At 43.2% G+C, this 24,073-nt stretch overlaps 1 protein-coding gene across 5 annotated transcripts in view; it reads right to left on the bottom strand.

Annotated features, from left to right (window-relative positions):
* CROT (carnitine O-octanoyltransferase) overlaps positions 1-24,073 on the bottom strand; it is a 141,401-nt gene that overhangs the window by 41,410 nt on the left and 75,918 nt on the right. For 4 of the 5 annotated variants that reach the window (XM_030199806.1, XM_030199824.1, XM_030199797.1 and 1 more), the window contains 5 exons: positions 22,618-22,719; positions 16,148-16,231; positions 15,428-15,535; positions 13,594-13,724; positions 9,298-9,421 (listed from right to left, as the gene is read on the bottom strand). In XM_030199806.1, the coding sequence (XP_030055666.1) occupies positions 9,298-9,421; positions 13,594-13,724; positions 15,428-15,535; positions 16,148-16,231; positions 22,618-22,719 (549 nt within the window). The remainder of the gene's footprint in view (positions 1-9,297; positions 9,422-13,593; positions 13,725-15,427; positions 15,536-16,147; positions 16,232-22,617; positions 22,720-24,073) is intronic. The other variant, XM_030199816.1, reaches the window with a different exon arrangement.

Here is a 24,073-nt window from a genome sequence, read left to right as displayed (position 1 = left end):
ATACAAAGTCATAAAATGTCTGCAGGATTGGGGAGCCAAGATGGTGGCGTGAGCAGACATCCATTCAGCAGCTCTGCTCTGAAAACGCTGTATCTGACCTCTGAGACATCCCTCCCCATTTTGGAATGGGGAAGTGAAGAGGCAAGGTCCGATAGCTTCCTCCAGTGTCTGGCGGGTCCCAGGTCTTGCGGCAGGCAACGCTGGAAGAGTTTCAGGTTGGTGTTCGACAAGCATATGCTGCTTCAGCTTTACCGAACTATTCAACTGGCAGCAGTGTAAGCAGGGTTTCATTTAGCCCTGCCCTGTATTTGGATCCACCACAGCCCGGAACAGCAACAAGTGCAACAGGGCAGAATGGCAGCTCAGAGGTGTTCCAGTGCCTGGAGATATCCCTGTTTTAGCGTCAACCCCCGGGGTCATCTCTAAACAGAGCTCATTAATCCAGCAGATTCCATCTTCAGTGAATACTGTTTCTGTGGAAGGGGCTCAAGAGGGCATGGTATATAAGCTGGTTAAACCGACAAAAGTTACTTTGGACCTCTTTAGGAAACTGTGGATGCAATAAATTCTTCATTAAATAAAGTAGTTCTTAAATTTTCTTCAGATATATATTCTGTGACCGAGTCCCTGGGAGTACAGGCCCCAAGGTATAGAACAACAGTCTGCCAAGGTGGTAAATTTCGAGGCTAAGGTATCAGAGTTACAAGAAGTCTGTGGGACTTTGGTTAAGGATAAGATTTTTACCTCAAAGAAAATGGAACACATGGAAAACCGGTTGAGGAAGAACACCCTGAGATTTCTGAATTTCCCAAAGTCCCCACTAACTGCCGCTATGGATATGGTAAGGAAATACTTTTTGGAAGTTCTCAAGTTTTAAGCGGAGACATTGCCACCTTTAGTAAGAGCTCAATACCTGGCTTTGCAAGGTGGTAAGGTAGGAACGGATTTCCAAGTGGCAAATTTGACTGACTTTTTGGAATCATCATCTCTGGAGCTTGTTACCCAAAGAACCACACTTTTGGCATGGGCGTAGACTGGGGGGGGCGAGGGGGGGCAATGCCCCCCCAAACGCAGGGCTGGCAACAGGCAGCTCTCCCTTCACCCCACCCTCTCCCCGTTCCTTCTCCTCCCCCCCCCCGTGAGCCGGCTCTCCTCCCTCCCTCCGTATCCGTCCCTCACCGACCTGATCTTCGAATCCTTTGCCTGCCCGCTAGGCGCTAGCGCTCTTTCCCCTGCTGGTTCGCGCTTTAAAAATGGCCGCCGAGACTTTCAGAGGCGGCCTCGCGAGAAGTCTCGGCGGCCATTTTGAAGCGTGAACCGGCAGTGGAGAGTCAGCGCTAGCGGGCCGGGCAGGTGAAAAATTCGAAGATCGTTGGTGAGGGACGGATCCGGAGGGAGGGAGGAGAACTGGCTCGCTGGGGGGGGGGGGGGGGGGGGGGGAAGGAACGGGGAGAGGGCGGAATGAAGGGAGGGGAGAGGAGGGTCACTGCTGGACTAAGTGGATGGAGGGCAGGGGAAAGGAGGGCCACTGGGTATGGGGGCAGGGGAGAGGAGGGTCACTGCTGGACTGGGTGGATGGAGGGCAGGGGAAAGGAGGGCCACTGGGCATGGGGGCAGGGGAGAGGAGGGTCACTGCTGGACTGGGTGGATGGAGGGCAGGGGAAAGGAGGGCCACTGGGCATGGGGGCAGGGGAGAGGAGGGTCACTACTGGACTGAATGGATGGAGGGCAGGGGAAAAGAGGGCCACTGGGTATGGGGGCAGGGGAGAGGAGGGTCACTGCTGGACTGGGTGGATGGAGGGCAGGGGAAAGGAGGGCCACTGGGTATGGGGGCAGGGGAGAGGAGGGTCACTGCTGGACTGGGTGGATGGAGGGCAGGGGAAAGGAGGGCCACTGGGCATGGGGGCAGGGGAGAGGAGGGTCACTGCTGGACTGGGTGGATGGAGGGCAGGGGAAAGGAGGGCCACTGGGCATGGGGGCAGGGGAGAGGAGGGTCACTACTGGACTGAGTGGATGGAGGGCAGGGGAAAAGAGGGCCACTGGGTATGGGGGCAGGGGAGAGGAGGGTCATTGCTGGACTGGGTGGATGGAGGGCAGGGGAAAGGAGGGCCACTGGGCATGGGGGCAGGGGAGAGGAGGGTCACTACTGGACTAAGTGGATGGAGGGCAGGGGAAAGGAGGGCCACTGGGTATGGGGGCAGGGGAGAGGAGGGTCACTGCTGGACTGAGTGGATGGAGGGCAGGGGAAAGGAGGGCCACTGGGCATGGGGGCAGGGGAGAGGAGGGTCACTACTGGACTGAGTGGATGGAGGGCAGGGGAAAGGAGGGCCACTGGGTATGGGGACAGGGAAGAGGAGGGTCACTGTTGGACTGGGTGGATGGAGGGCAGGGGAGAGAAAAGAAATGCTGGACATGGATGGAGGTGAGGAAGGAGATGAGATGAGGGAAAAGGAAGAGAGGAGAAAAACTGCACATGGATGAAGAAAATAGGCAGAAGCTGAGGACCAGAAATGAAGAAGAAAGGAAGAAAGAAATAAATGGAAAGGAAGCCCTGGAAACGGAGTTAAGAGGACAGATAGCAGCAGAATCAGATACTGCACCAGCATGATCAGAAAAACAGTCACCAGACAACAAAGGTAGAAAAAAATCATTTTATTTTCATTATAGTGTTTGCAATATGTTCACTTTGAGAATCAGGTGCTCAACATTAAAAGTTTATATTTACTTATTTATACCCCCCCCCCCCCCAGGCTCTCTCCCCGGCTATAGCCAGCTCTGCAATTTGGGGGGGCGCAGAGGGGGACTGGGGGGAGAGCCTGTTGTTAAACATTTGCCAGCACACCAGTGCCTGTCGCCAAACCCGCTGCCTCTCTGATTCAGTGGCTATCCATTGGCAAACGAACACTGGTTATTCCCAAAAAAGCCAGCTCTTGCTCCCTTCCTCCATATTAGCATAATTTGCATATACATATATGCAAATGAATATGCTAATATGCCCCGCCCCTTCCTTTGCCCCCCCAAATGAAACAGTCAAACTACGCCTATGACTTTTGGTGACCTTTGCATTGGAACCTGACAGGGATACAGTCTTAAAATTATATTTTCATTATAGGAGTTGTGAATTTATGGGTTCTAAGACTAAAATGGAGTGGAGGAGTGGCCTAGTGGTTAGGGTGGTGGACTTTGGTCCTGGGGAACTGAGTTCGATTCCCACTTCAGGCACAGGCAGTTCCTTGTGAGACTGGGCAAGTCACTTAACCCTCCATTGCCCCATGTAAGCCGCATTGAGTCTGCCATGAGTGGGAAAGCGCGGGGTACAAATGTAACAAAAAAAAAAAAATTCCTGATTTTTCAAGAAATACCCAGAGACAGCGCCAGAAGATTTTGGCTTTGTGCCACCAGGCACAGGCTCTGGGTATGAATTTTTTGCTTTGTTTCCCTTGTATTTGTTGTCTGATTTATCACAATACTTCTTGTGTCTTTAGTGAACCCAAATAATTGCTGGAATTGGAGGTATCAAAGGAAGAATTGAATGTGCAAACATGACAACCTATAAGAATTTGGGACATTGTTCTACCTGGCAGCGGTTAAGCGTTTTCTCTTGATATGTATAATTTCCTTTAACAATTTCCATATATCACGGGTCTCTTTTCCTTTATTGTGGATATAATTATATGATTTTTTTTCTTTTCTTCCCAGATGATTGGTGGTGGTGGTGGGGGAGGGGGTTCTTTCTTTATTTCCTACTGTAACTCATTTCTATGATTTCCTTAGTTGCATTTCTTGTGATGTAACTGTATAATTTGTATATTGAAATAAAAAATAAAATAAAATGTCTGCAGTGCAGTATTCCTTAACTGAAAGGGGAAAAACATTTATGCTATATGACAAGGCTGGCTAGGCCTAAAATATCTGAAAGGTATATCATTTATGACCGCAAATGTATGCAAGAAATGGGGGTGCACATCCCCAACTACATCTTTGCAACAAACCTTTACCATGAGCATTAATGGAATTCAAGGGGGTGAATTCTCTCTCCAATTTCACAGGTTCTTCTATTGACAAACGGTTCAAGGTCTACACTTTCATAGTGCACAATTTGAAAGGTTACGATGGTTATTTCATCATTAGTCAACTGTTGCGGGGAAACAATGGATATGAGTTTGTTAGCACTGGGCGGTAAGTTTTTACAAATCGTTGTTGACGCGCTGAGCATTCATTTTATAGACTCTCTAAATTTTCTGCCCATGAAGCTTAGCAAGCTCTCGCAAGCCATGGGCTTTGAAGGCAGCAAAGGGTACTTTCCTCACTTTTTTAACACCGTGGAAAACCAAAACTATGTGCCGGAGTAAAAGTACTATGGCGTTGAGAGCATGAAGCCTGATGAGAAAGAGGCTTTCACACGCTGGTACGGCGAGAACAAGCATAAGACATTTGATTTACAAAAAGAACTAGCCTTCTATTGTAAGCAGGATGTCTATATTTTACAAAAAGCCTGTGTCCTGTACAGAGAGAAAATTATGAAAATGACAGACAGGGCTGTGGTGATAGAGACAGAAGAAATACCAGAGGGTGGGGCGGCAACCCTAAAGAATTGTATAGACCCATTCCAGTACATCACACTCACTTCTATGTGTATGGCATGTTCAGATTCATGTTAAAACCGAAAACAATAGCTCTGCCGGCGACTGACAATTATCATCGGCAGACCAAAAGACACTCAACCACCAGTATCTGTTGGCTGATGTACACCAAGGACAAAAAAAACACATACAATACAGGCATGCTCTAAGGGGAGGCGAAATGCGGGTGGGTGACTATTTTCGACAGGTATGCCGTCGTCAACGGCGAGTGCACTGCCTCTGAATTTAACAGATGCTTTTACCACAGCTGTACAACCTGCTATGATTCTGAAAAAACAGAATCCTTTGACAGGCACCACCACCTTCAGGTTTCTCAACTACAAAACACAGTACAAGGCAGATTACCTAAAAGAGAAAGGGTTTAAGGTCATCAGTATTTGGGAACATAAGTGGGACGGTTTGATTAAAACGGATAGGGAAAGTGCGGTCTTTTCTGACCAGAATCGTGTTACCCGAACCTTTAGTTCCAAGATACACCGTTTTTGAAGACAGAACGAACGCCATCAGGCTTATTTTCGAAAGAGAAGCGCGCCCATCTTTCGACACAAATCGGGATATGGGCGTCCTCCCAGGGTTGCCCAAATCGTCATAATAGAAAGCCGATTTTGGGCGTCCTCAACTGCTTTCTGTCGCGAGGACGGATCAAAGTTCCCAGGGGGGTGTCAGAAGCATAGCGAAGGCGGGACTGGGGCGTGCCTAACACATGGGCGTCCTTGACCGATAATGGAAAAAAGAAGGGCGTCCCTGACGAACACTTGGATGACTTTACTTGGTCCTTTTTTTTCTTACAACCAAGCCACAAAAATGTGCCCTAAATGACCAGATGACCACTGGAAGGAATCAGGGATGACCTCCCCTTACTCCGCCAGTGGTCACTAACCCCCTCCCACCCTCAAAAAAAATTTTTTAAACAATATTTTTTCCAGCCTCTATGCCAGCCTCAAATATCATACCCAGCTCCATGACAGCAGTATGCAGGTCCCTGGAGCAGTTTTAGTGGGTACTGCAGTGCACTTCAGGCAGGCAGACCCAGGCCCATCCCCCCCCTGTTACACTTGTGGGTGGTAAATGTGCGCCCTTCAAAACCCACCCGAAACCCACTCTACCCACATCTGGGTGCCCCCCTTCACCCATAAGGGCTATGGTAGTGGTGTACAGTTGTGGGGAGTGGGTTTTGGGGGGCTCAGCACACAAGGTAAGGGAGCAATGCACCTGGGAGCAATTTGTGAAGTCCACTGCAGTGCCCTCTAGGGTGCCCGGTTGTTGTCCTGGCATGTCAGAAGGACCAGTGCACTACGAATGCTGGCTCCTCCCACGACCAAATGGCTTGGATTTGGTTGTTTCTGAGATGGGCGTCCTCAGTTTCCATTATTACCGAAAATCAGGGACAACCATCTCTACAGTGTAGTAAATTTAAAACAAATCGGAGAAAATGTTTCTTCACCCAACGTATAATTAAACTCTGGAATTCATTGCTGGAGAAAGTGGTGAAGGCAGTTAGCTTAGCAGAGTTTAAAAAGGGGTTGGACGGTTTCCTAAAGGACAAGTCCATAAACCGCTACTAAATGGACTGGGGAAAAATCCACAATTCCAGGAATAACATGTATAGAATGTTTGTACGTTTGGGAAGCTTGCCAGGTGCCCTTGGCCTGGATTGGCCGCTGTCGTGGACAGGATGCTGGGCTCGATGGACCCTTGGTCTTTTCCCAGTGTGGCATTACTTATGTACTTATGACCTAAATTTCGTGATTTGGGCGCCCCTCGACCGTATTATCAAAACAAAAGATGGACGCCCATCTTGTTTCGATAATATGGGTTTCCCCATCCCTTCGCCAGGACGTCCTGCAAGGACGTCCTCAGGAAAACATGGGCGCCCCTCTCGATTATGCCCCTCCATGTGTCTATACTATCAGGTTAAAGGGGGTTGAGAAAATACGCTTTTATGATTTTACCATCCTGTACCCTTTTCTCAATAAAACAAAAGAATATCCGATCGGACACCCTAAAATCAACTATGAATTATTTTATTTATTCATTTTATATTACATTTATGTCCAATACATAAATGGGAAAGAAAAGAGAAAATATCAATTAAAACAAACATTAAGGAAAAATATCATCTTTGTTAGTCCACATTATTGTCCACAATTGGGGGATCCAAGATCAGAAAAACAATCTCAAAGAAAATAAGAAAAACACGGAATGGTTAATCTTAAATTCATATTTTCTGAGGGAGGAAGGTTAATCGGTAATTGCAGCCGGTACAGTGGTAACTTAAAGGAAGTTGCTGCAGAGGGTTCTTCATCTGTTCTTTTAACTCCACAAACTCTTGTAATTTCCTGGGTTCAACAAATAAGTCATCAGGAAATAAAACACTTACAAGGGAATCGCTCTAGGAAGGTCCCACCTAGGGCAATGATTCTTGGCTTAAAAGCCAAGAGTTCACACCTCCTAGCCTGCAATTCCCTTGATATGTCAGGAAATATATTTATCTTTGAACCCAAAAAAACTATCAGCCATATGTCGGAAATACAATTTCAAAACATTGTTCCTATCTAAATCAAAGGCAAAAGTCACTAATAATATAACACTATATACAGGGTATTTTAGGAAAATTTATCTTTCTCAAGTTATTTTTCCTTAATTGGTTCTCCAGAAGTTCCAATTTTTTACAAGAAACATAAATTGTCCTTCATTACCAGATTAACTGATTTTCATAGAGAAATCATTTCCGAAATCAAAGTCTTTATTTTTTTATCTTGGACTTCCACTTTGTTAGATAAGTATTGATATAATCACATATTTATTCCTAAAAAATTTTTTGACATCTGAAGAAGAGAGTTATTCACACTCTGCAGCACTTCCCATAGTGCGTCCATTGTGACATTGTTTGGCTTCACCAGGTCCAATTTCTCCACAGACTGCTCCAGATATCTTCGGAGGCAGAGCTCACTCTCCGATCCCCCAGTTGGTTTATTATCCGGAGTCAATGCTGCGCCAGGACCTCCTCGGATCGCGTGAAAATCCTAACCTACTTCGGGCATTTCCACTGTCGACCTCCATAGCGAAGTGTTACTGTTTCCGGGTCTTGGAGAGGTCATGCCAACAGGGGGACTCAAAGTCACTCCCTCTCCACTGAGATTCGGCAATAAAGCCTTGCTGTTCCCCGAAGCAGGAACTGATATCCCCGACGTTATGACCCCGAATCTCTCCAAAGTAGACTGAGAAGTGGTGGGAACCCCAGCCGTGTTCGAAGAGGGCAACACCACGGCTTTGCCTTTCTTCCTCATTCTCTGGGGAGCGCGCCTACTTCTTCAGGTATTCTGGTGTAAAACGGGAACTCAACTAACGTACATCCTCCCTCGATGCCATCTTGGATCCTCCAGTTTGGGACACTCTTTGTCTGGTTTCTCCTCAGAGGCCTGTCTGATATGGGTAACCCTTCAGCATAGCCCTCTGAGTCATTGAAACACAGAAGCCCCTCCACCACTTACAAGGTGGTGTCCCTTCGGAGGGGCCTAAAATCAACTATGACAATTTCGGCCCCTTCTCTGATCACCGTGCGACCCTTTCCCCGTACTGCTTTTTAGGGTGCACGGTAAACTCATGTTCCCGTTGTGTCACACCTGCGCTGTATCAAGTCAGAGGCAGAAATGCGCCCACAATGATGGCGAGAGAGCCCTGGTAGGGATGTGGTGTACCGTATAATTGGAAATAGCCATCTCTAAAGGGTACAGGGTGAGGGAAAATCTACCAGGTTTGGTATTTTGAACTGACATCTACAAAACTCTCCTCTATCAACATAAGACTAAGGCGTGGAGTTCAGCCCAGGGTTCCTGCGCTCATCAGGGGGTGGGGGAAGGGGTGATTTTCTTTTCATTTTATAATATTTAGATTGCTATACCTCTTGTTTCTTATGGCTGTAACTACATATAAATGATTAAAAAAAAAACATTTATATATCATTCCTTTCTTTAGCTTTTACGTATGTTTTATTGTACCCCCCTTGGAAATATAGATATGTGGGTTAGAAATGTTTTTAAATTTATTTAGCCAGTCTTTCTTACTGGCTTAATTGTAGAAACTTGATGGCAAATGTGATGTATTGCTGTACAGACTTGTTCGTCCTTTTATTGAAAGATCACTAAAAATATTTGATGCTATATTACTTGCATATCGGAATATGAATAATAATATTTTTGTGGTCTGAATTTTTTTTTTTTAGCCATACAGGTGACCAACACACTAGCAGTAAAAGGGTTAATACTCTTATCTAACCTGAAGGAATCCCTGAATTCCTTACTGCTGAGGCAGCACAAGGAGGAAGGGGGACACTTATTTGTTACATTTGTATCCCACATTTTCCCACCTATTTGCAGGTTCAATGTGGCTTACATAGTACCGTAGAGGCAGTAGGTTTCTTCAACTGGCTTCGGCATCCCCACCAACAAAGATATTATATCTAATGGGAGGGGGGAGGGAGGAAGAGGAAATGTGGCCCCGCCTATCCCTGTACCCCCCCCCCCCCCCACCATGAACAGCTGCCTAAGGCTCAACTTTAACTGAATCAACTGTGAGCTTAAAATTTTCAATCGAGTGGTTAATCGAAGTTGAAATTTTTAATCGAAATGCAGCCCTACTGTTTAGTACTTACAGTAACAGCTGGATCCAACATGGCCTGACACCATTCCACAGCTTCTATTGTACAAGATCTCATGGTTTCCGTGCGACCATGATAAAACATTCTGGTGGTGGCAGTTTCATAACAGCAACCTGGGCTGGAGAGAAATATAGAATTTGCAGTAACTAAAATCTCTTGGTGTCTGACTGACTCGGAGAACAGATCTACTGCAGTGCAGGACAGAATGAGTCTGGGTCTTCTATCATAGTGATGGTCGATCTGCAGCATATATGGGGGGCAATTCTGTAAAGGTCACTAAGATAGTGTGCAGTATTTTACTGCCTAAGGACTAAATTCTATATATATATCCCACCAACTATTCTATAAACTATAAAGTTAGGCGCAGTTTACAGAACAGCGCTTACGCCCAGGAACTGCGACATTTAGGCGCAGCCATTTACAGCAATGGAAACATGGCGCAAACCTCACGCCTAAATTAAGCACAGATCCCACCTTATAATTATGCACATAACCAAAAGAAAGTCTGTGATCCTTCCATTTCCACGCCACCTATTTTTGATGTGCACCCAAATTTACACATGTACATTTTAATTAATTCTAATTAATGCCAATTGCTTGTCAGTGCTAATTAGCTCATTATTTAATTAAACTGTGTGCACAAATTAGGCTAGATTGCGTATTCTATGACTGCAATTACGAGATAATTTCTGTTATAGAATACCAGTATAAGTAGGCATTAACATGCCTACTTAACCCAGCTCTATTGCTGGCGTAAATGCGTACGCCTAAACAGACATTTACACATGTAACTTACAGTATTCTGCAAATACCACATGTAAATCTGGGACCCACCCATGCCCCTCCATCTGTGAATGGCCTCTTGTAGTTACATACTATGGGCTAGATTCTATGTATCACGCCTAAAAACAATTGGCGCCAATTAAAAATACACCTAGGCGTGTTCTATAAACCCTGCCTAATTTAGGTGCAGTTTAGAGAATACATCTAAATTTAGGCATAGTATATAGAATATCCCCAGCACCCATTTTCCGTGACTATATTTAGTCACGGCCATTTACGCCAGTGAAAACCTGGCATAAATGCCACCGTTTGAATTATGTGCGCATTCAGCATATTCTGTAACAGTGTGCGCAAATTCTAGGAAAGCCCATAACCCACCCATGGCTACACCCCTTTTCAGATCCACATCTTAGAATTTACACGCATTATTTTATAGAATACGCTATATATAGACCTCATTATCTTTATTTTCCTTTCAAAATTTTCAGCTTTCACCACAGAAACATTTTCTTTCAATCATTCTTCCATCACACACCCCAGCAGCAACTCCTCTCTCTTCCACTAAAGCAGTTGATCTTCCCAACTGCTGTTTCTGTTCAGGTTCTTTTCAGGAGCCAATCAGCTGCCTGCTTTCTTTTGCTCTTAAAGAGCTTTACATTCTATCACACTAAATATGATTAAAATTACTATAAGGAAGAAGTCAGGTGGGCTCTCTCCAAACTTAGCTTTTATTGAAAAAGTGCCGCTTTTGGAGTAGTTTTTAAATTTTATATTTGACTTCATAGTACTTTCACTTTTTGCAAACTTAAACAGTTTCTCTCAGTGCTGCACCAAAATAGCCTGCCTTAAAAACACTTCCTGACTTTTTGCTGCTTCAAAATATTTTTATATTTAATGAAAGGAGCTAGTCTTCATGCCAGTCTCCTTTGCTGTTGGGAATGCACACAAATTCATGCCATTTTCGGGCTAGAAATAGGCTTGCTGAGCCCCCACTTCCCTTTTAACTCCCAGCAACCTTTACAGCTACATTAGTTTTACTGCCAAGCAATCACTCTACTCCGTGCAACTTGTGTTAAAACCATGCCCATATATTCAAGATCCTTCCCAGGACTAGCCAATTTCACCGGCACTTAAAATTTAATATAATTGGTAGTTCAGGACTCCTCTTCACTCCTGGCCCTTCCTAAAGTTCAGGCCTTTCCTCCCCTTTGTGCACGCACGACTGACATCTCTGATGACGTCAGCGCACTACACAGTAACATGTGTAAACACTAGGTCCAAACAAGACCAAGGCCTTTATTAATGCTGCCTCCCAACGCTCCCAGCTGGCCTGGATCAGCAGTGATTGCACAGGCTGCTCAACCCCCACAGTGGGAGAGCCACCATCATTGGCACCACACCCGGAGTCCCCCAGGAGACCAAGTAGACCCCCGAGTCCAGGTAAATTTAAAAATTAAATTTTAATAACCTCTGGTTACATTAGCAAGCAGCCTACATGGCAACAACCAACATGCAACTGGTGCCTAGCTTTAGGTGACCTGTTATAGAATTGCCTTTAAAGTCATCTCGGGTAGCAGTTAAGAGACAAATCCCACTGTCGACGATATAGACTTCTGGTACACAATAGCCTGGCCACTTTAAATGTTAGGAATTTCAGGGCACCCAAGATTAAAGGGTTTCCTCATTAATGTTCTATCAGATGCTGTAGACACTCCCTACTCCAGTACTTCTCTAGCTGGTCCTGGAGTATCCCCTAAGCCAGCTGGGGTTTGGGAATATCCACAATGACTATGCAAGGGATAGATTCACATGCAATGTGGGGTATATGCAAAGCTCTCTCATTCACATTCAGTGTGGATATCCTGAAAACGCAACTGACTTAGGCTATACTCCAGTACCAGCTGAACAATTACTGCTCTGCAGGATGATTTGAACTGTAGATGAGGAAGGAGCTGCCCGATTATGCCCTGGGTGTCCCTAAACTGGTGTCATTATAGTATTAAATGGGAAAACATTTTATTTTTGCCATCAGAGAGAGAAAATGGGAGAATTAATAGGATGGAAAGGACACCTGCTGTGATTTTGCAATAGAAGACAAATGATTAATAATCTAATATATAGCTATTGTTTGATCAAAAATTTTAATCATAGTTAATCACCTAATTAAAAATATTGATTCCAATTAATCACATTTAAAAAATTCACAGTCATAAACAGAACATAACACATTTAATCATAAAGTGGCAATATTCAGCCCAGTACCTGGTTAGCTAACCAAGTGATAGACTGAACATTGGGAGGAAGAGGAGGAATTAGTTTAACAATCCAACTTCATTTGAAGCCCCTCCCCATGAGCATCCACCTCCTTCCAAAGCCCGTCTCCAAAAGCATCCACCCCCCCTCCTGAAGCTCCTCCCCATCAGCATCAACCTTCTCCCAAAGACCCTTCTATCCCTCTATTGACCCCACCAGGCCTACCTAAATGATGCCATGGTGGTGTAGGGTAGGGCAGGTGGGACAACCCTCTGTCACTCCTGCCCATGCTATCTCCAGTTTCAAAATGGTGGCTGAAACCTCTAGTGGTAGTCCCACGGTACAACTGCTAGTAGTATCATGAAACTACCACTAGAGGTTGTGGCTGCCATTTTGAGCCCAGAACAGGTCAGGGGCATAGCCAGACACCCAATTTTGGGTGGCCAGAAGAACCCCGCCTCATTCCACAGATGATGTGGTCTCTCAAATATCCTCCCTCTCCCGCATACCTTTTAAATAGCAGATTTTCACCGGCAACAGGCATCAACTAATACACATTGCTGATGTTGGCTCCATACCAGGGGCGTAGCCAGACACCCAAGTTTGGGTGGGCCTGGACCCAAGATGGGTGGGCAGAACTCTGCCTTGTCCTACAAGTGATTTGGATTCTCCCTCTCTCGCCTGCATGCCATATGGTCTTTCAAACATCCCCTCTCCCCCATATACCTTTTAAATAGCAGATTTTCACTGGCAGCAAACAGTTGTCGGGAGTTTTTGGCTGGTGAGGCTTGGGATCCCTGCCAGCCACATTATAGCTATGCTGGTACTGGGTGGGCCCACTCAAGCCCACCCTTGGCTACGCCATTGGAACAGGTATAGACTGGAGTGACGGGGGGGGGGGGAGGGGGAAATCACTCCTACCCTCCCTATTCCAGGCCACAAGGACATTCTTAAAGTAGGCCCAAAAAGGGCATCTAGAGGGCGATCTCTTCAGGATGGAGGATGCTTGGGGGGAAGGGAGGAAGGGGAAGGAGTAGAAAGGGTTTTGGATGCTTTATTCAGTCTACAGTGGTCAGTGTACAAAAAAACGCTGACCACTACGGACTGATTACAGATCTGGATAGTAAGCATTTCATTAGCGTTGTTAATTATTTAAATGCCATTAAAATTTTCACATTAATTGCTATAGTTTATGGCGATTAATAACAGAATCTAATACCAGACCAAGTGGTTTGGTATCTTTACAAGACTTACCGTCTGTGAAGTTTATAATATGCCAACTGAAGCGCAAGCTGAACTAACGTGTCAGGGTGAAGCTTCAGCTCTTTGACAAGCTTCTTGCCGAAAGATGTGAAAGCATAATTGATTAGCTGCAAGTCAGACGCCTGACAAATAAAGTAACACAAATCACCACTACAGATTCCAGTATACCGCATGCCTCATTTAATTCCCTTCAGCCCCCTCCCCTCCAACTCACCTTGAATTACCAATGAAAAGTTGGGAGTGAAACCCAAATAAGTATGCAAAAGTTGGGGGGGGGGGGGGGGGAGAGCTTACTCTCCCTTTCATGACTGAATTCCTGACCCCTCTTGATTTCTAATCAATCCTGAGTTTACTCAAGAGAATAGCAAGAGCACAATGTCCAAAAAAAAAAAACCCACTGCATGCCCTTTAGAACAGTTTTGTGAGGTAGTCAGTACAGCCCCAGGCTGTCTTCCACAGGTCATTCCAGAGACCTTTACCCTTGACAACACAGCTGGCTCACTGTCATCCCCCAGACCCTGCCTATAGGCTCCCTGGAGTGCCCAACACTACACATTACCCTATTAGAACATAACATCACAGGAATATGCTAAATGCAGAAGACACTACAGGAATGAGGCAGTCACCCCAGCAGAACTTAAGCACTGCTATGGAGCTAGAGACACAAATCTACACAGAGCGGAGGGACACTGGCAACCATTTAAAGTAAAATACTGGTGTAGTTAAATCCATGTTATCTTCTCTGCTGCAGGTGCATGGCTCTACCATAACGCAGGAGTGGCCTGAATGGATGCAGGGCCATGTGCAGAGGCCTATTGTGGGGCCTCATTTGCACAGCTGCTCTATGGTAGGGCTAACCCTCCCACCGTGCTGTTGAAACCTTTGCAGAAGACCAACCAACCCTGGATATTTGGCTTTGGTTAGTATGTTCGCATTTCTACTCCAGCTAATTCTAGGCCCTGCAAAGGATTCGATTTGATGACCTGTCCAGAATGTATGTGCCATCTAAACTGGTGTTAGGCTGTGCTGGTGAAGGCACAATGTATAAACAAGCCCCATGCCTGCAGTCTGCCAGATTTAAAAAAAATATATATATATCTTTTCTTGCTTTGCTGAACTTAATATTCAGCCAGCGGCTGTCAGCATTTTTTAAACTGTGGGCTGAACTGAGCCTGGATATTCAATGCCGGACCATGTCTGGGCTCCGGAATTGAATATCTGGGATACAGTGGAAGCTAACAGTGTACCTAGCTTTAATTCCAAATCAAGCTGCATCAATACGGAATGCTCTTCCTTTATCTGTGAGCTCTTTAACTCATTTTCAATTCTGTAATCAACTTAAGACATTTTTGTTTAAAAAAAATGTGTGAAATGATCTTTAGTCAGCTATGACTTTTACCTTGTAAATTCCCAGATGTTTGTTCTGGCGTCTTTCTTAGGTGATCTGCATGGAACTGCGAAGGTTATTGCGGAATAGAAGCCCTTAATGTAATGTAATGTAATATTCAGACCAATGTGCACTTAACCTATCAGCAGACTGAATATTGCCGCTAACCGATTAAGTACTGGCTCCACCCAAGCACCACCCCTGGCACTTAACTGGACAGTGCCACCGGTGGCCACAGCCAATATGCAGCTGCACCGCCTGATCAAGAGCTGTTGAATATCAGCAGACAAACCAGTTCAGCGGGGTTTAAGAGAGGAGCCTCTCCTGCCTTGTTAAATCCTTTTAAATATCAGATCTTCAAACTTTAAAACAACTGCTAACTAAAAAAAGAAAAAAAAAAACACCACACACAAAAATTCTAAGACATGGTAACTGCACCTGTTTTTGGTATTGTTCCTTGGCGAGTCTAATATCATCCAACACTTTCAGGTCCACGGTGAAAACGAGTTCCTCTGGCCATGGAATGTCACGTATTTTATGTGAACCCTATTGATGGAAAGAATTCCCAAACACTACATGAAAATAAAAACCCTACTACCCCTCAGCAAATCAAGCAAAATGCAAAGGATACAGTGATGGCAAGCTGATTTGCCAGCATTTAAAACAAATTACTTCCTCTGCAAGCCTCTTCCACACCAATGCTAGCCCCCGATGAAGTGACCAGAAAGGGTAGGAAATGGTTTTCTATTGAGCTAGTCATCTGATCCACCATATACACACTCCCCTGGATTCTATATATAGCACCCAAATTTGGATGCACTGCTGAGATATGTGCAAATTAACTGGTTAATGAGCTCTTAACTATCAATAATTGGGTGCCAACCCAATTACTGATGTTAACCGACACTCGTTAAAAATTTTCACACACAGGGATCAGCGCTGTGTGTTATTCCTTCAACAGATGCTTAGTGCCGATTTTTCTCAGTGCCCATTTTTGAGTGCTTTTTATGGAATTTCCTTCATTGTGATTTAAATCTCTGTGCTAAAAGACACAATATTCTTCCACCTCCCTTGTGCCTGACATCACACCTACCACTAGGCTCCATCAGCTTAGAGGGGACCTTAAAGCACTGACAATTTACAGCACCAGGCACGTACCTTCCATAGTCCTTCATTTTCCATAACTTTCCAATCTACATACTCGTTCATGCCTATCAAGACGATACCATCAAATGGTGAATGCTGGAAGACACACAATACAGGACCAATCAACCAGGGCAATCCATTCAGAGCAGAAACATCCAGACATATATTGTATCATGTAGGATGTTCATAGTAAAATACACTATCAGTTTCAAAGTGAAAAACGAACATCAAAAAGTAGAAGGAAGGCATCCTGTATATGCAATGGCAATATCTGAATACTATATGTAGGGCAATTCGCAAAAGCCATTTACCTGTGTCAATTACTCAGGAGTAATCTAAGGAAATAATCCTTTAAATAAAGGGTGGTGGATGTGTGGAACAGCCTCCTGGAGAAGGTAGAGGAGACAAAGACTGTATATGAATTCAAGAAAGAATGGGAAAAGCAATGTTCTCCCAAGTGTCTTTTAAAATAGGCTCACCTTCCCTGCCCCCACCCAGCTACTATTTCATGCAATCCAGCTGGCACAATTTTATGGGGGAGCACTGGACAAGTACATAGGATCTCTAATGGCGAGCAAGGTATAGCAGTCTGTATAGATGGGCAGATTAGTTAGACCATATAGTCTTTATCGGCATCATTTTCTCTGTTTCTATATTAAATAGTTGCTCGCAATTGTAAAAGGGCTTTGGAGAACTGTCCTCCTTGCACATGGGTGAACACATGTGCACTATTCTACATGCCTGTACTCCTACCTGCATTTTCAAGGAGGTGTTTCAGTAGTGGGGTTAGAGTCAGAAAACACAGGTGCAAACTTCAGAAGGCACATTTCCCCTAGGAAATTTCATACACAGATGGACCTTTCTTTTTAGAACCAGTCCAAAATGTGCAGGGAAATTGTGGGAACGGGATAGGAGGCAATATTCTGTTGTGGGTTAGGAATTGATTATTGGACAGAAAACAGAAGGTAGGGTTAAATGGCCTTTTCTCTCAATGCAGGAGAGTGAATAGTCACGTGCCACAGAGATCTGTACTGGGACTGGTGTTACTTAACATATTTATAAATGATTTGGAAACTAGAACAAGTGAGGTGATTAAATGTGTTGATGACAAAACTATTCAAGTTTGTTAAAACACATGCAGACTGTGAAAAATTGCAGGAAGACCTTAAGAAATTGAAAGACAAGGCATTCTAATGGCAGATGAAATTTAATGTGGACAAATGCAAAGTGATGCACATTGGGAAGAATAACCCAAATCATAGTTACCTGATGCTAGGGTCCGTCTCAAGGATCAGTACCCAAAGAAAAAGATCTAGGTATTGTTGGGAGGCGGCCACAGGATGCTAGGAATTATTAGGAAAGGGATGGTAAATAAGACCAAGAATACCAAAATGCCTCTGTATCACTCCATGGTGCAAACTCACCTTGAATACTGAGTTCAGTTCTGGTCACCTTATCTCAAAAAAGATATAGCAGAATTAGAAAAGATTCAAAGAAGAGCAACCAAACTGATAAAAGGGATGGAACTCCTCTCATATGAGAAAAGGCTAAAGAGGTTAGGACTCTTCAGCCTGGAAAAGAGACGGATGAGGGGAGATATGATTGAGGTCTACAAAATCCTTAGTGGTGTACGAGTAGAAGTGAATCAATTTTTTTACTCTTTCAAGAAATACCAAGACTAGGAGACACACTCAATGAAGTTACTGAAATACTTTTAAAACAAATAGGAGGAAATATTTTTTCACTCAACGAATTAAGCAGCTCTGGAACTCAATACCAGAGGATGTGGTAACAGCAGTTAGTGTATCTGTGTTTAAAAAAGGATTGGACACGTTTCTGGAGGAAAAGTCCATAGTCTGATATGGGGAAGTCACTGCTTTCTCTGGGATTGGTAACATGGAGTCTTGCTACTATTTGGGTACTTTTGGCCTGGATCGGCCACTGCTGGAAAAAAAAAAAAAAAAGGATCCAGATGGTTACTGACACTAAGCACTGTGATGACGCTCTGTGAATTTCTACTCTTAAAATATTTTCCTCTGCTTATTTGCTGCTGGGCAAGACGCCCAAGAGATGAGGAAGAGTAAGGAATCTTCCTCCAACCTCGATGCTGACTCCGTTGGCTGTGGGACAGCGGTCCATGGAGCAGTTCGTCACAGTTCCCCAATCACTTCCGGGTGTTCCTGCTGCAGCAGACAGAGCAGAGACTGCCTCACTGCTGGGCAGTGATGTATCACTGAGCCCATCATCTCCATCCCTGCCACCGGCGCTTGAGCTCTGACGGGGAGTCAGGTACAGGAGAAGCCTGTTATAGCAGCCCTGACCCTGCAGGAGATTCCTAGTCAAGCGGTTAAGCGAAGTGAAGCAGTACTGGAGTCAGAACCACAAGGACCAGGACAAACCATTGGTCCTCTTGAACCAGGAGTTGGAGGTGTAGGTGAGACTTCTTTATCAACATTTGCTGTTCCTCCTTTGCTCAAGCCATCTGTGGTCATTCTTGAAGTTCTATGGAAGGCAGTGGAATCTATGCACAAGCTCTGTGAATTTTTGCACAAATTGCTTCTCAATCTTTGGCTAACTCACAGTTGACCGAGTCTGAAATTAATACTTTGAAAAGAAAAGACTTTCCTTTTTTACAGGACTTACCATAATAATTAATAATAGGAACTCTAATACATCACCACTTACTTGATAATCTGTTTTCTGATTTATTGAATTGATTATATCCATTATGTTACACTTGTTCTTTATGTAACCAATTGTTTATGTACTCTTGATTGGTGCTTGTTATGATGTATTATTGTAAGCCACATTGAGTCTGCAAATAGGTGGGAAAATGTGGGATACAAATGCAACAAATAAATAAATAAAAATGTTGTTCATTTAGATCAAGAGGTAAAATCTATTAAGAGTACTCAATCCTCTCTAGTGATGGACAAGATGGTTACTCATCGAAGGTTGGAATTTATGCAGAACAGAGCTAGGTCTTTAAAAGTACGTATTTTGAATTTTCCTCATATAATCTCAACAGCATCTACAGAAGCTTTCTATAAGTATTTAAGAGACATTTAGAAATTTCTGGAAAATACTGTGCCCCCTTCAAACAATATATATTATGTCCCACTTGTTGGGAAAGATCATCGAGGGCCTATACAAACTGAATCCTCTAAATTAGATGTTACTGACATGTTGGAGAATCCACAAACATGGAGAACTCAACGAAATCCCACGGACAGTCACAATACAACAAAACAGTGAGTAAAAAAACTAGGAGTTCTTAGACTGCACAGCCCAGACTCTCATGCGAGAGATCTGGCTCACGCTTCAGGACAAAGGTCTTTTTTAAGACCACTACAATACAGACTGTATTTTACAACATTGCTAATTCTGGATCATCATTATCGTTCTCAAGTATTTAGACTCCTGATGTAGGCCCTTTGGCCGAAACACAACATTGTGTCAAGTCAATATACTGATTAATAAAGTTTGGTTCATCTTCACTGTGGAACTCCTGGTTTTTTACCCCCTGTTTTTTTGGAAACTTGTGACTGGGACTGTCACTTTGTTTCCTTCTTATTCGATCAAGATAGAGACTCAGTGATGTACTTGAATTTTTGTTTTCAAAATGTAGAATTTCTTGGATATAAAATTAGAATTTTTCTAGATGTTTGTAAAAAAAAAAAACAGGAGTTTAGGAAACAGTTTCTTGCTATGAAGCAGAAATCCTGACTCTTGGGTTTAAATTTTTCTTTTTTCATTTAAATGTAAGATTCAACTGCGTGAATCATCATATGTATTTTATGATCCAATACAGTTGCAGGCTTTCATTCAGAGCAAGAATCAGGTGTTGAAACGATTACACTAAAAAAGTTTGAGTTAACGGAGTATTACAAATATGTGGGTTGGAGTTTTCAGTGCCTCTGTGTTAGAATTAATAATTGTTTAATTTTTCCTCAGTAAGAGCTCTCCAATACTTCCTATTCTTGGAATCCTCCCAATTGTAGTCTGAAATTTTCATTTTATATTCTGTTGGAATTTTCCTTTTATTTTCTGTAATAATTGCTTTTTAATATGAAAAATTTCTATTCAAGATTGTTTCTTAATGTATAATTGTGAAATTTATAAATAAAATAATTTAAAAAAAATAGGGAAAGAGGATACTGGGTTAGATGAACCATTTGGTCTGACCCAGTATGGCTATTCTTACGTTCTTGCTTCTCAGAGTTTTGAAAACTGCCCCTAGCATGGACACAGAATACTATGTAAAATAAAACATTCGGTGCCATATGCTTAAACAAATCATTCGTGAAAGTATATTGTTTCACCTGAAAAATCAAAGCCCGAACCTGCTTCTTGACTTTAATTGAAGATTTATTTTAAATGTGCATGTTATGACTTATCATCCTCACACCTTAAGTATCACTTTATATTTTTTCTTAATTCCACCATCTCAAACCCAGTAGGCAACCCTCCAATCCCCTAAGTTACAGCTGCTCCCAAGCACCCCAAAGCAGTTCCTATACCCGTCATACACATTTCCCACAAGTGTAAAGGATGTCCACAAAGTGATACCAATCAACTTCAAAAACGGGTGCAAAGTGAAATTTTATATATTTTCACCAATTTACTCTACCTTGAGCACCCATCATCTCCCCCCCCCCTCCAAATTATGTACCCATCCAAAAGTATTCCATTTGCAGTTAACAGAACACAAGGTAATGAAATAAGGAATATACCATATCCTAATTACAGCCCAACCCTAATAATGGCCCACCGCTCTGTTTCAGCATGAACTAATATATTCCACCAATAGCCCAACCCCCCAGAATTTGCAGTGATCAGCATTACTCTTCTCCGCCCTTCTCTCCCCCCTCCCAACAACTGGATCATTCTATTTACCTTTTCTCATGGTTCGGCATGCACAGATACTCAAGGCTCCGCACCAGCCATACATCATAATCATGAAAAGAGGTAAGAGGACAGACCAAGTCATCGTGGGGGTGGGGTTTGGAGAGTGGAGGAGAGCAACACTGGTTACAGCAGGGGAGCAGGAAGAGAGAGAGAGAAAGAGAGAGAGAGAAAGAGGGAGCAAGAGAGAAAAAGAGGGAACAAGAGAGAACACTTCTATTAATAGCCCATCCTAGACTTTAAAAAAACCCACTATTTTGTACAAATAGCCAGGTGATTATTAGGAAAAATAAGGTATTTACTTTTTGTTTTGTAACGATTCACTAACTACTTTGAGCATCTATTATATGCAAATCTATCAAATGTATATTCATTGTGGGGTGTGTCCCGAGGACTGGGTTGAGAACTCCCATACTTAGGCATAAGGACATAAGAATAACCATATTGGGTCAGACCAATGGTCCATCTAGCCCAGTATCCTGTTTCCAATAGTGGCCAATCCAGGTCACAAGTTCTTGGCAGAAACCCAAACAGTAGTAACATTCCATGTTACCAATCCCAGGGCAAGCAGTGGCTTCCCCCATGTCTATCTCAATTGCAGACTATGGGTTTTTCCTTCAGGAACTTGTCCAAAACGTTTTTTTAAACCAGAGACATCTGCAATGAGTTCCAGAGCTTAACTGTTTGTTGAGTGAAAAATATTTCCTCATATTTGTTTTAAAAGTATTTCCATGTAATTTCATTGAGTGTTCTCTGGTCTTTGTACTGTTTGAAAGAGTAAAAAACCGATTCACTTTTACTCGTTCTACTCCACTCCGGATTTTGTAAATCATGTCCTCCTTCAGCCATCTATTTTTCAAGTTGAAGAGCCCTAACCTCTTTAGCCTTTTGCATTTGAGCGGAGTTCCATCCCCTCCATCATTTTGGTAACTCTTTGAGCTTTTTCTAATTCTGCTATATCTTTTTAGAGATACAGCGACCAGAACTGAATACAATACTGAAGGTGAGGTTGCACCATGGAGTGATAGAGGCATTATAGGTTTCTTGGTCTCTTTCCTAATAATTCATAGCATCCTGTTTGCTTTTTTGGCAACTGTGGCACACTGGGCAGATATTTCAGCATATTGTCTACAATGACACATAGATCCCCGAGGTGGACCCTAAAATCAAGTAACTATGATTCAGATTATTCTTCCCAATGTTTGTCCACATTACATTTCATGTGCCATCTGGATGCTCAGTCTTCCAATTTCCTAATGTTTTCCTGCAATTTTTCACAGTACATGTGTTTTGACAACTTTTGAATAGTTTTGTGTCATCTGCAAATTTAGTCACCCTGTGGTTCAGATTCCCAGATCATTTATAAACATGTTAAATAACACCAGTCCCCATACAGATCCCTACAGCACTCCACTATTCACCCTTATTTGTTGAGAAAAATGGCCATTTAACCCTAGTCTCAATGGGGTGTATCTCACAACTCATGACAATGTGTTAGTGAAGTTTTGGAAACAGGCCTCTTATTAAGCAATATGTGAAGTTAGAAAGTAAAAAAAAAAAACAAAAAAAAACCTTACATCACAGTTTGTGCCAAATGTTCCATTTGAGAAAATGAGAAAGTTGTAGGATTTGTCCCCCCAGCGTATTGTTGGATCTCCGGTTAACGTCAACAAGGTGATCTACGAACAGAATTACAACCGTGAGCAAAGTGTTGCAAAGAACATTTCTAATGATTTTAAATAAGACACACCTGTCCTACTTAATGGCTGTTGAAATAGGCAGTACTTACAGAGCACATGATTATGTCTAAAGGAAGAAAGGTTCAGAGGCGATACTAACATGACAATGTTGTCATGTTGGAAGGCCTGGAACATTCGCACACATTTTTTTTTTTTTTTTAACAGTCTGCCTGGGATAACACTGCTCCTGCAGATAAAGGCTTTCCCATGACTCCATAGCCAATTAGGTTTTCAGGATATCCACAATGAAAATGCATAATTTGCATATATTGGAGACCCAGTATAAACACATCTTTCATGCATATTTATTACAGTTTTCACACTTTTACACAAACTATGGCAGAATACTCTGCTAAGGTTGGAGAAGTGTATCTCTGATATGGAAAATCAACTCTTTGTCAGCTTAAGATTAACTTTGACACTATGCAAAAATAGAAAGAATTGTGGGAAAAGTTAGAGGACCTGGAAAACAGCTCCTGTTGGAGCACTCTCCAATTTGTGGGTTTACCTGAATTGCCTGCGAAACAAAAATGCATTGGATTCTTGGAAAAATGGATCCCATAGGCCCTGCCTTACGGGGACCACCTAGGCAACCTTAGGGTGGAGAAGGAACAGAAGAGTTCTGAGAGAAGAGGACATATCTCTGGTAAGTGAACATTATTTTGCTTTGTGCTTTGGGAACTTAAAGATTGGGGTTTAAATGAGAAATTGTAGGTCAGTGATAGGAAGAATAAAAATATAAAAAAGCAAACTTTATCAACTAATCTCCATACTCTTTACACCCTAGTTTTATCATCACCGTGGAAAGCAGACTGTGGAGTACCTCAAGGATCACCACTATCACCGATCCTCTTCAACCTAATGATGACCCCACTAGCCAAGTTCTTATCCAGCCAAGGCCTTAACCCTTTCATCTATGCAGACAATGTCACAATATACATTCCTTATAAACATGAACTGACAGAAATCACCAACGAAACCAAACTCAGCTTGAACATCAGGGACTCATGGGCAAATGCATTTCAACTAAAACTCAAAGAAAAAACACACTGCCTCATCCTCTCATCCCAATAAAGGGCGGACAACCCCCCAAGTATAAACACCCCAGATTACACCCTCTTTATCTCAGACAGCCTGAAAATCCTCAGCGTTACAATGGACTGTAACCTCACACTAGAGAGCCAAGTGAAATCCACAACAAAGAAAATGTTCCACTCAATGTGGATACTCAAATGAGTGAAACCATTCTTCCCAAGGGAAACATTTCGCAACTTGATACAATCAAGCCACATAG

The sequence above is a fragment of the Microcaecilia unicolor genome, chromosome 1 (genome assembly GCF_901765095.1).
Source record: "Microcaecilia unicolor chromosome 1, aMicUni1.1, whole genome shotgun sequence".
Taxonomy (NCBI): domain Eukaryota; kingdom Metazoa; phylum Chordata; class Amphibia; order Gymnophiona; family Siphonopidae; genus Microcaecilia; species Microcaecilia unicolor.
The sequence above is the reverse complement of the archived record's forward strand: the minus strand, read 5'-3'. Positions and strand labels throughout refer to the sequence as shown.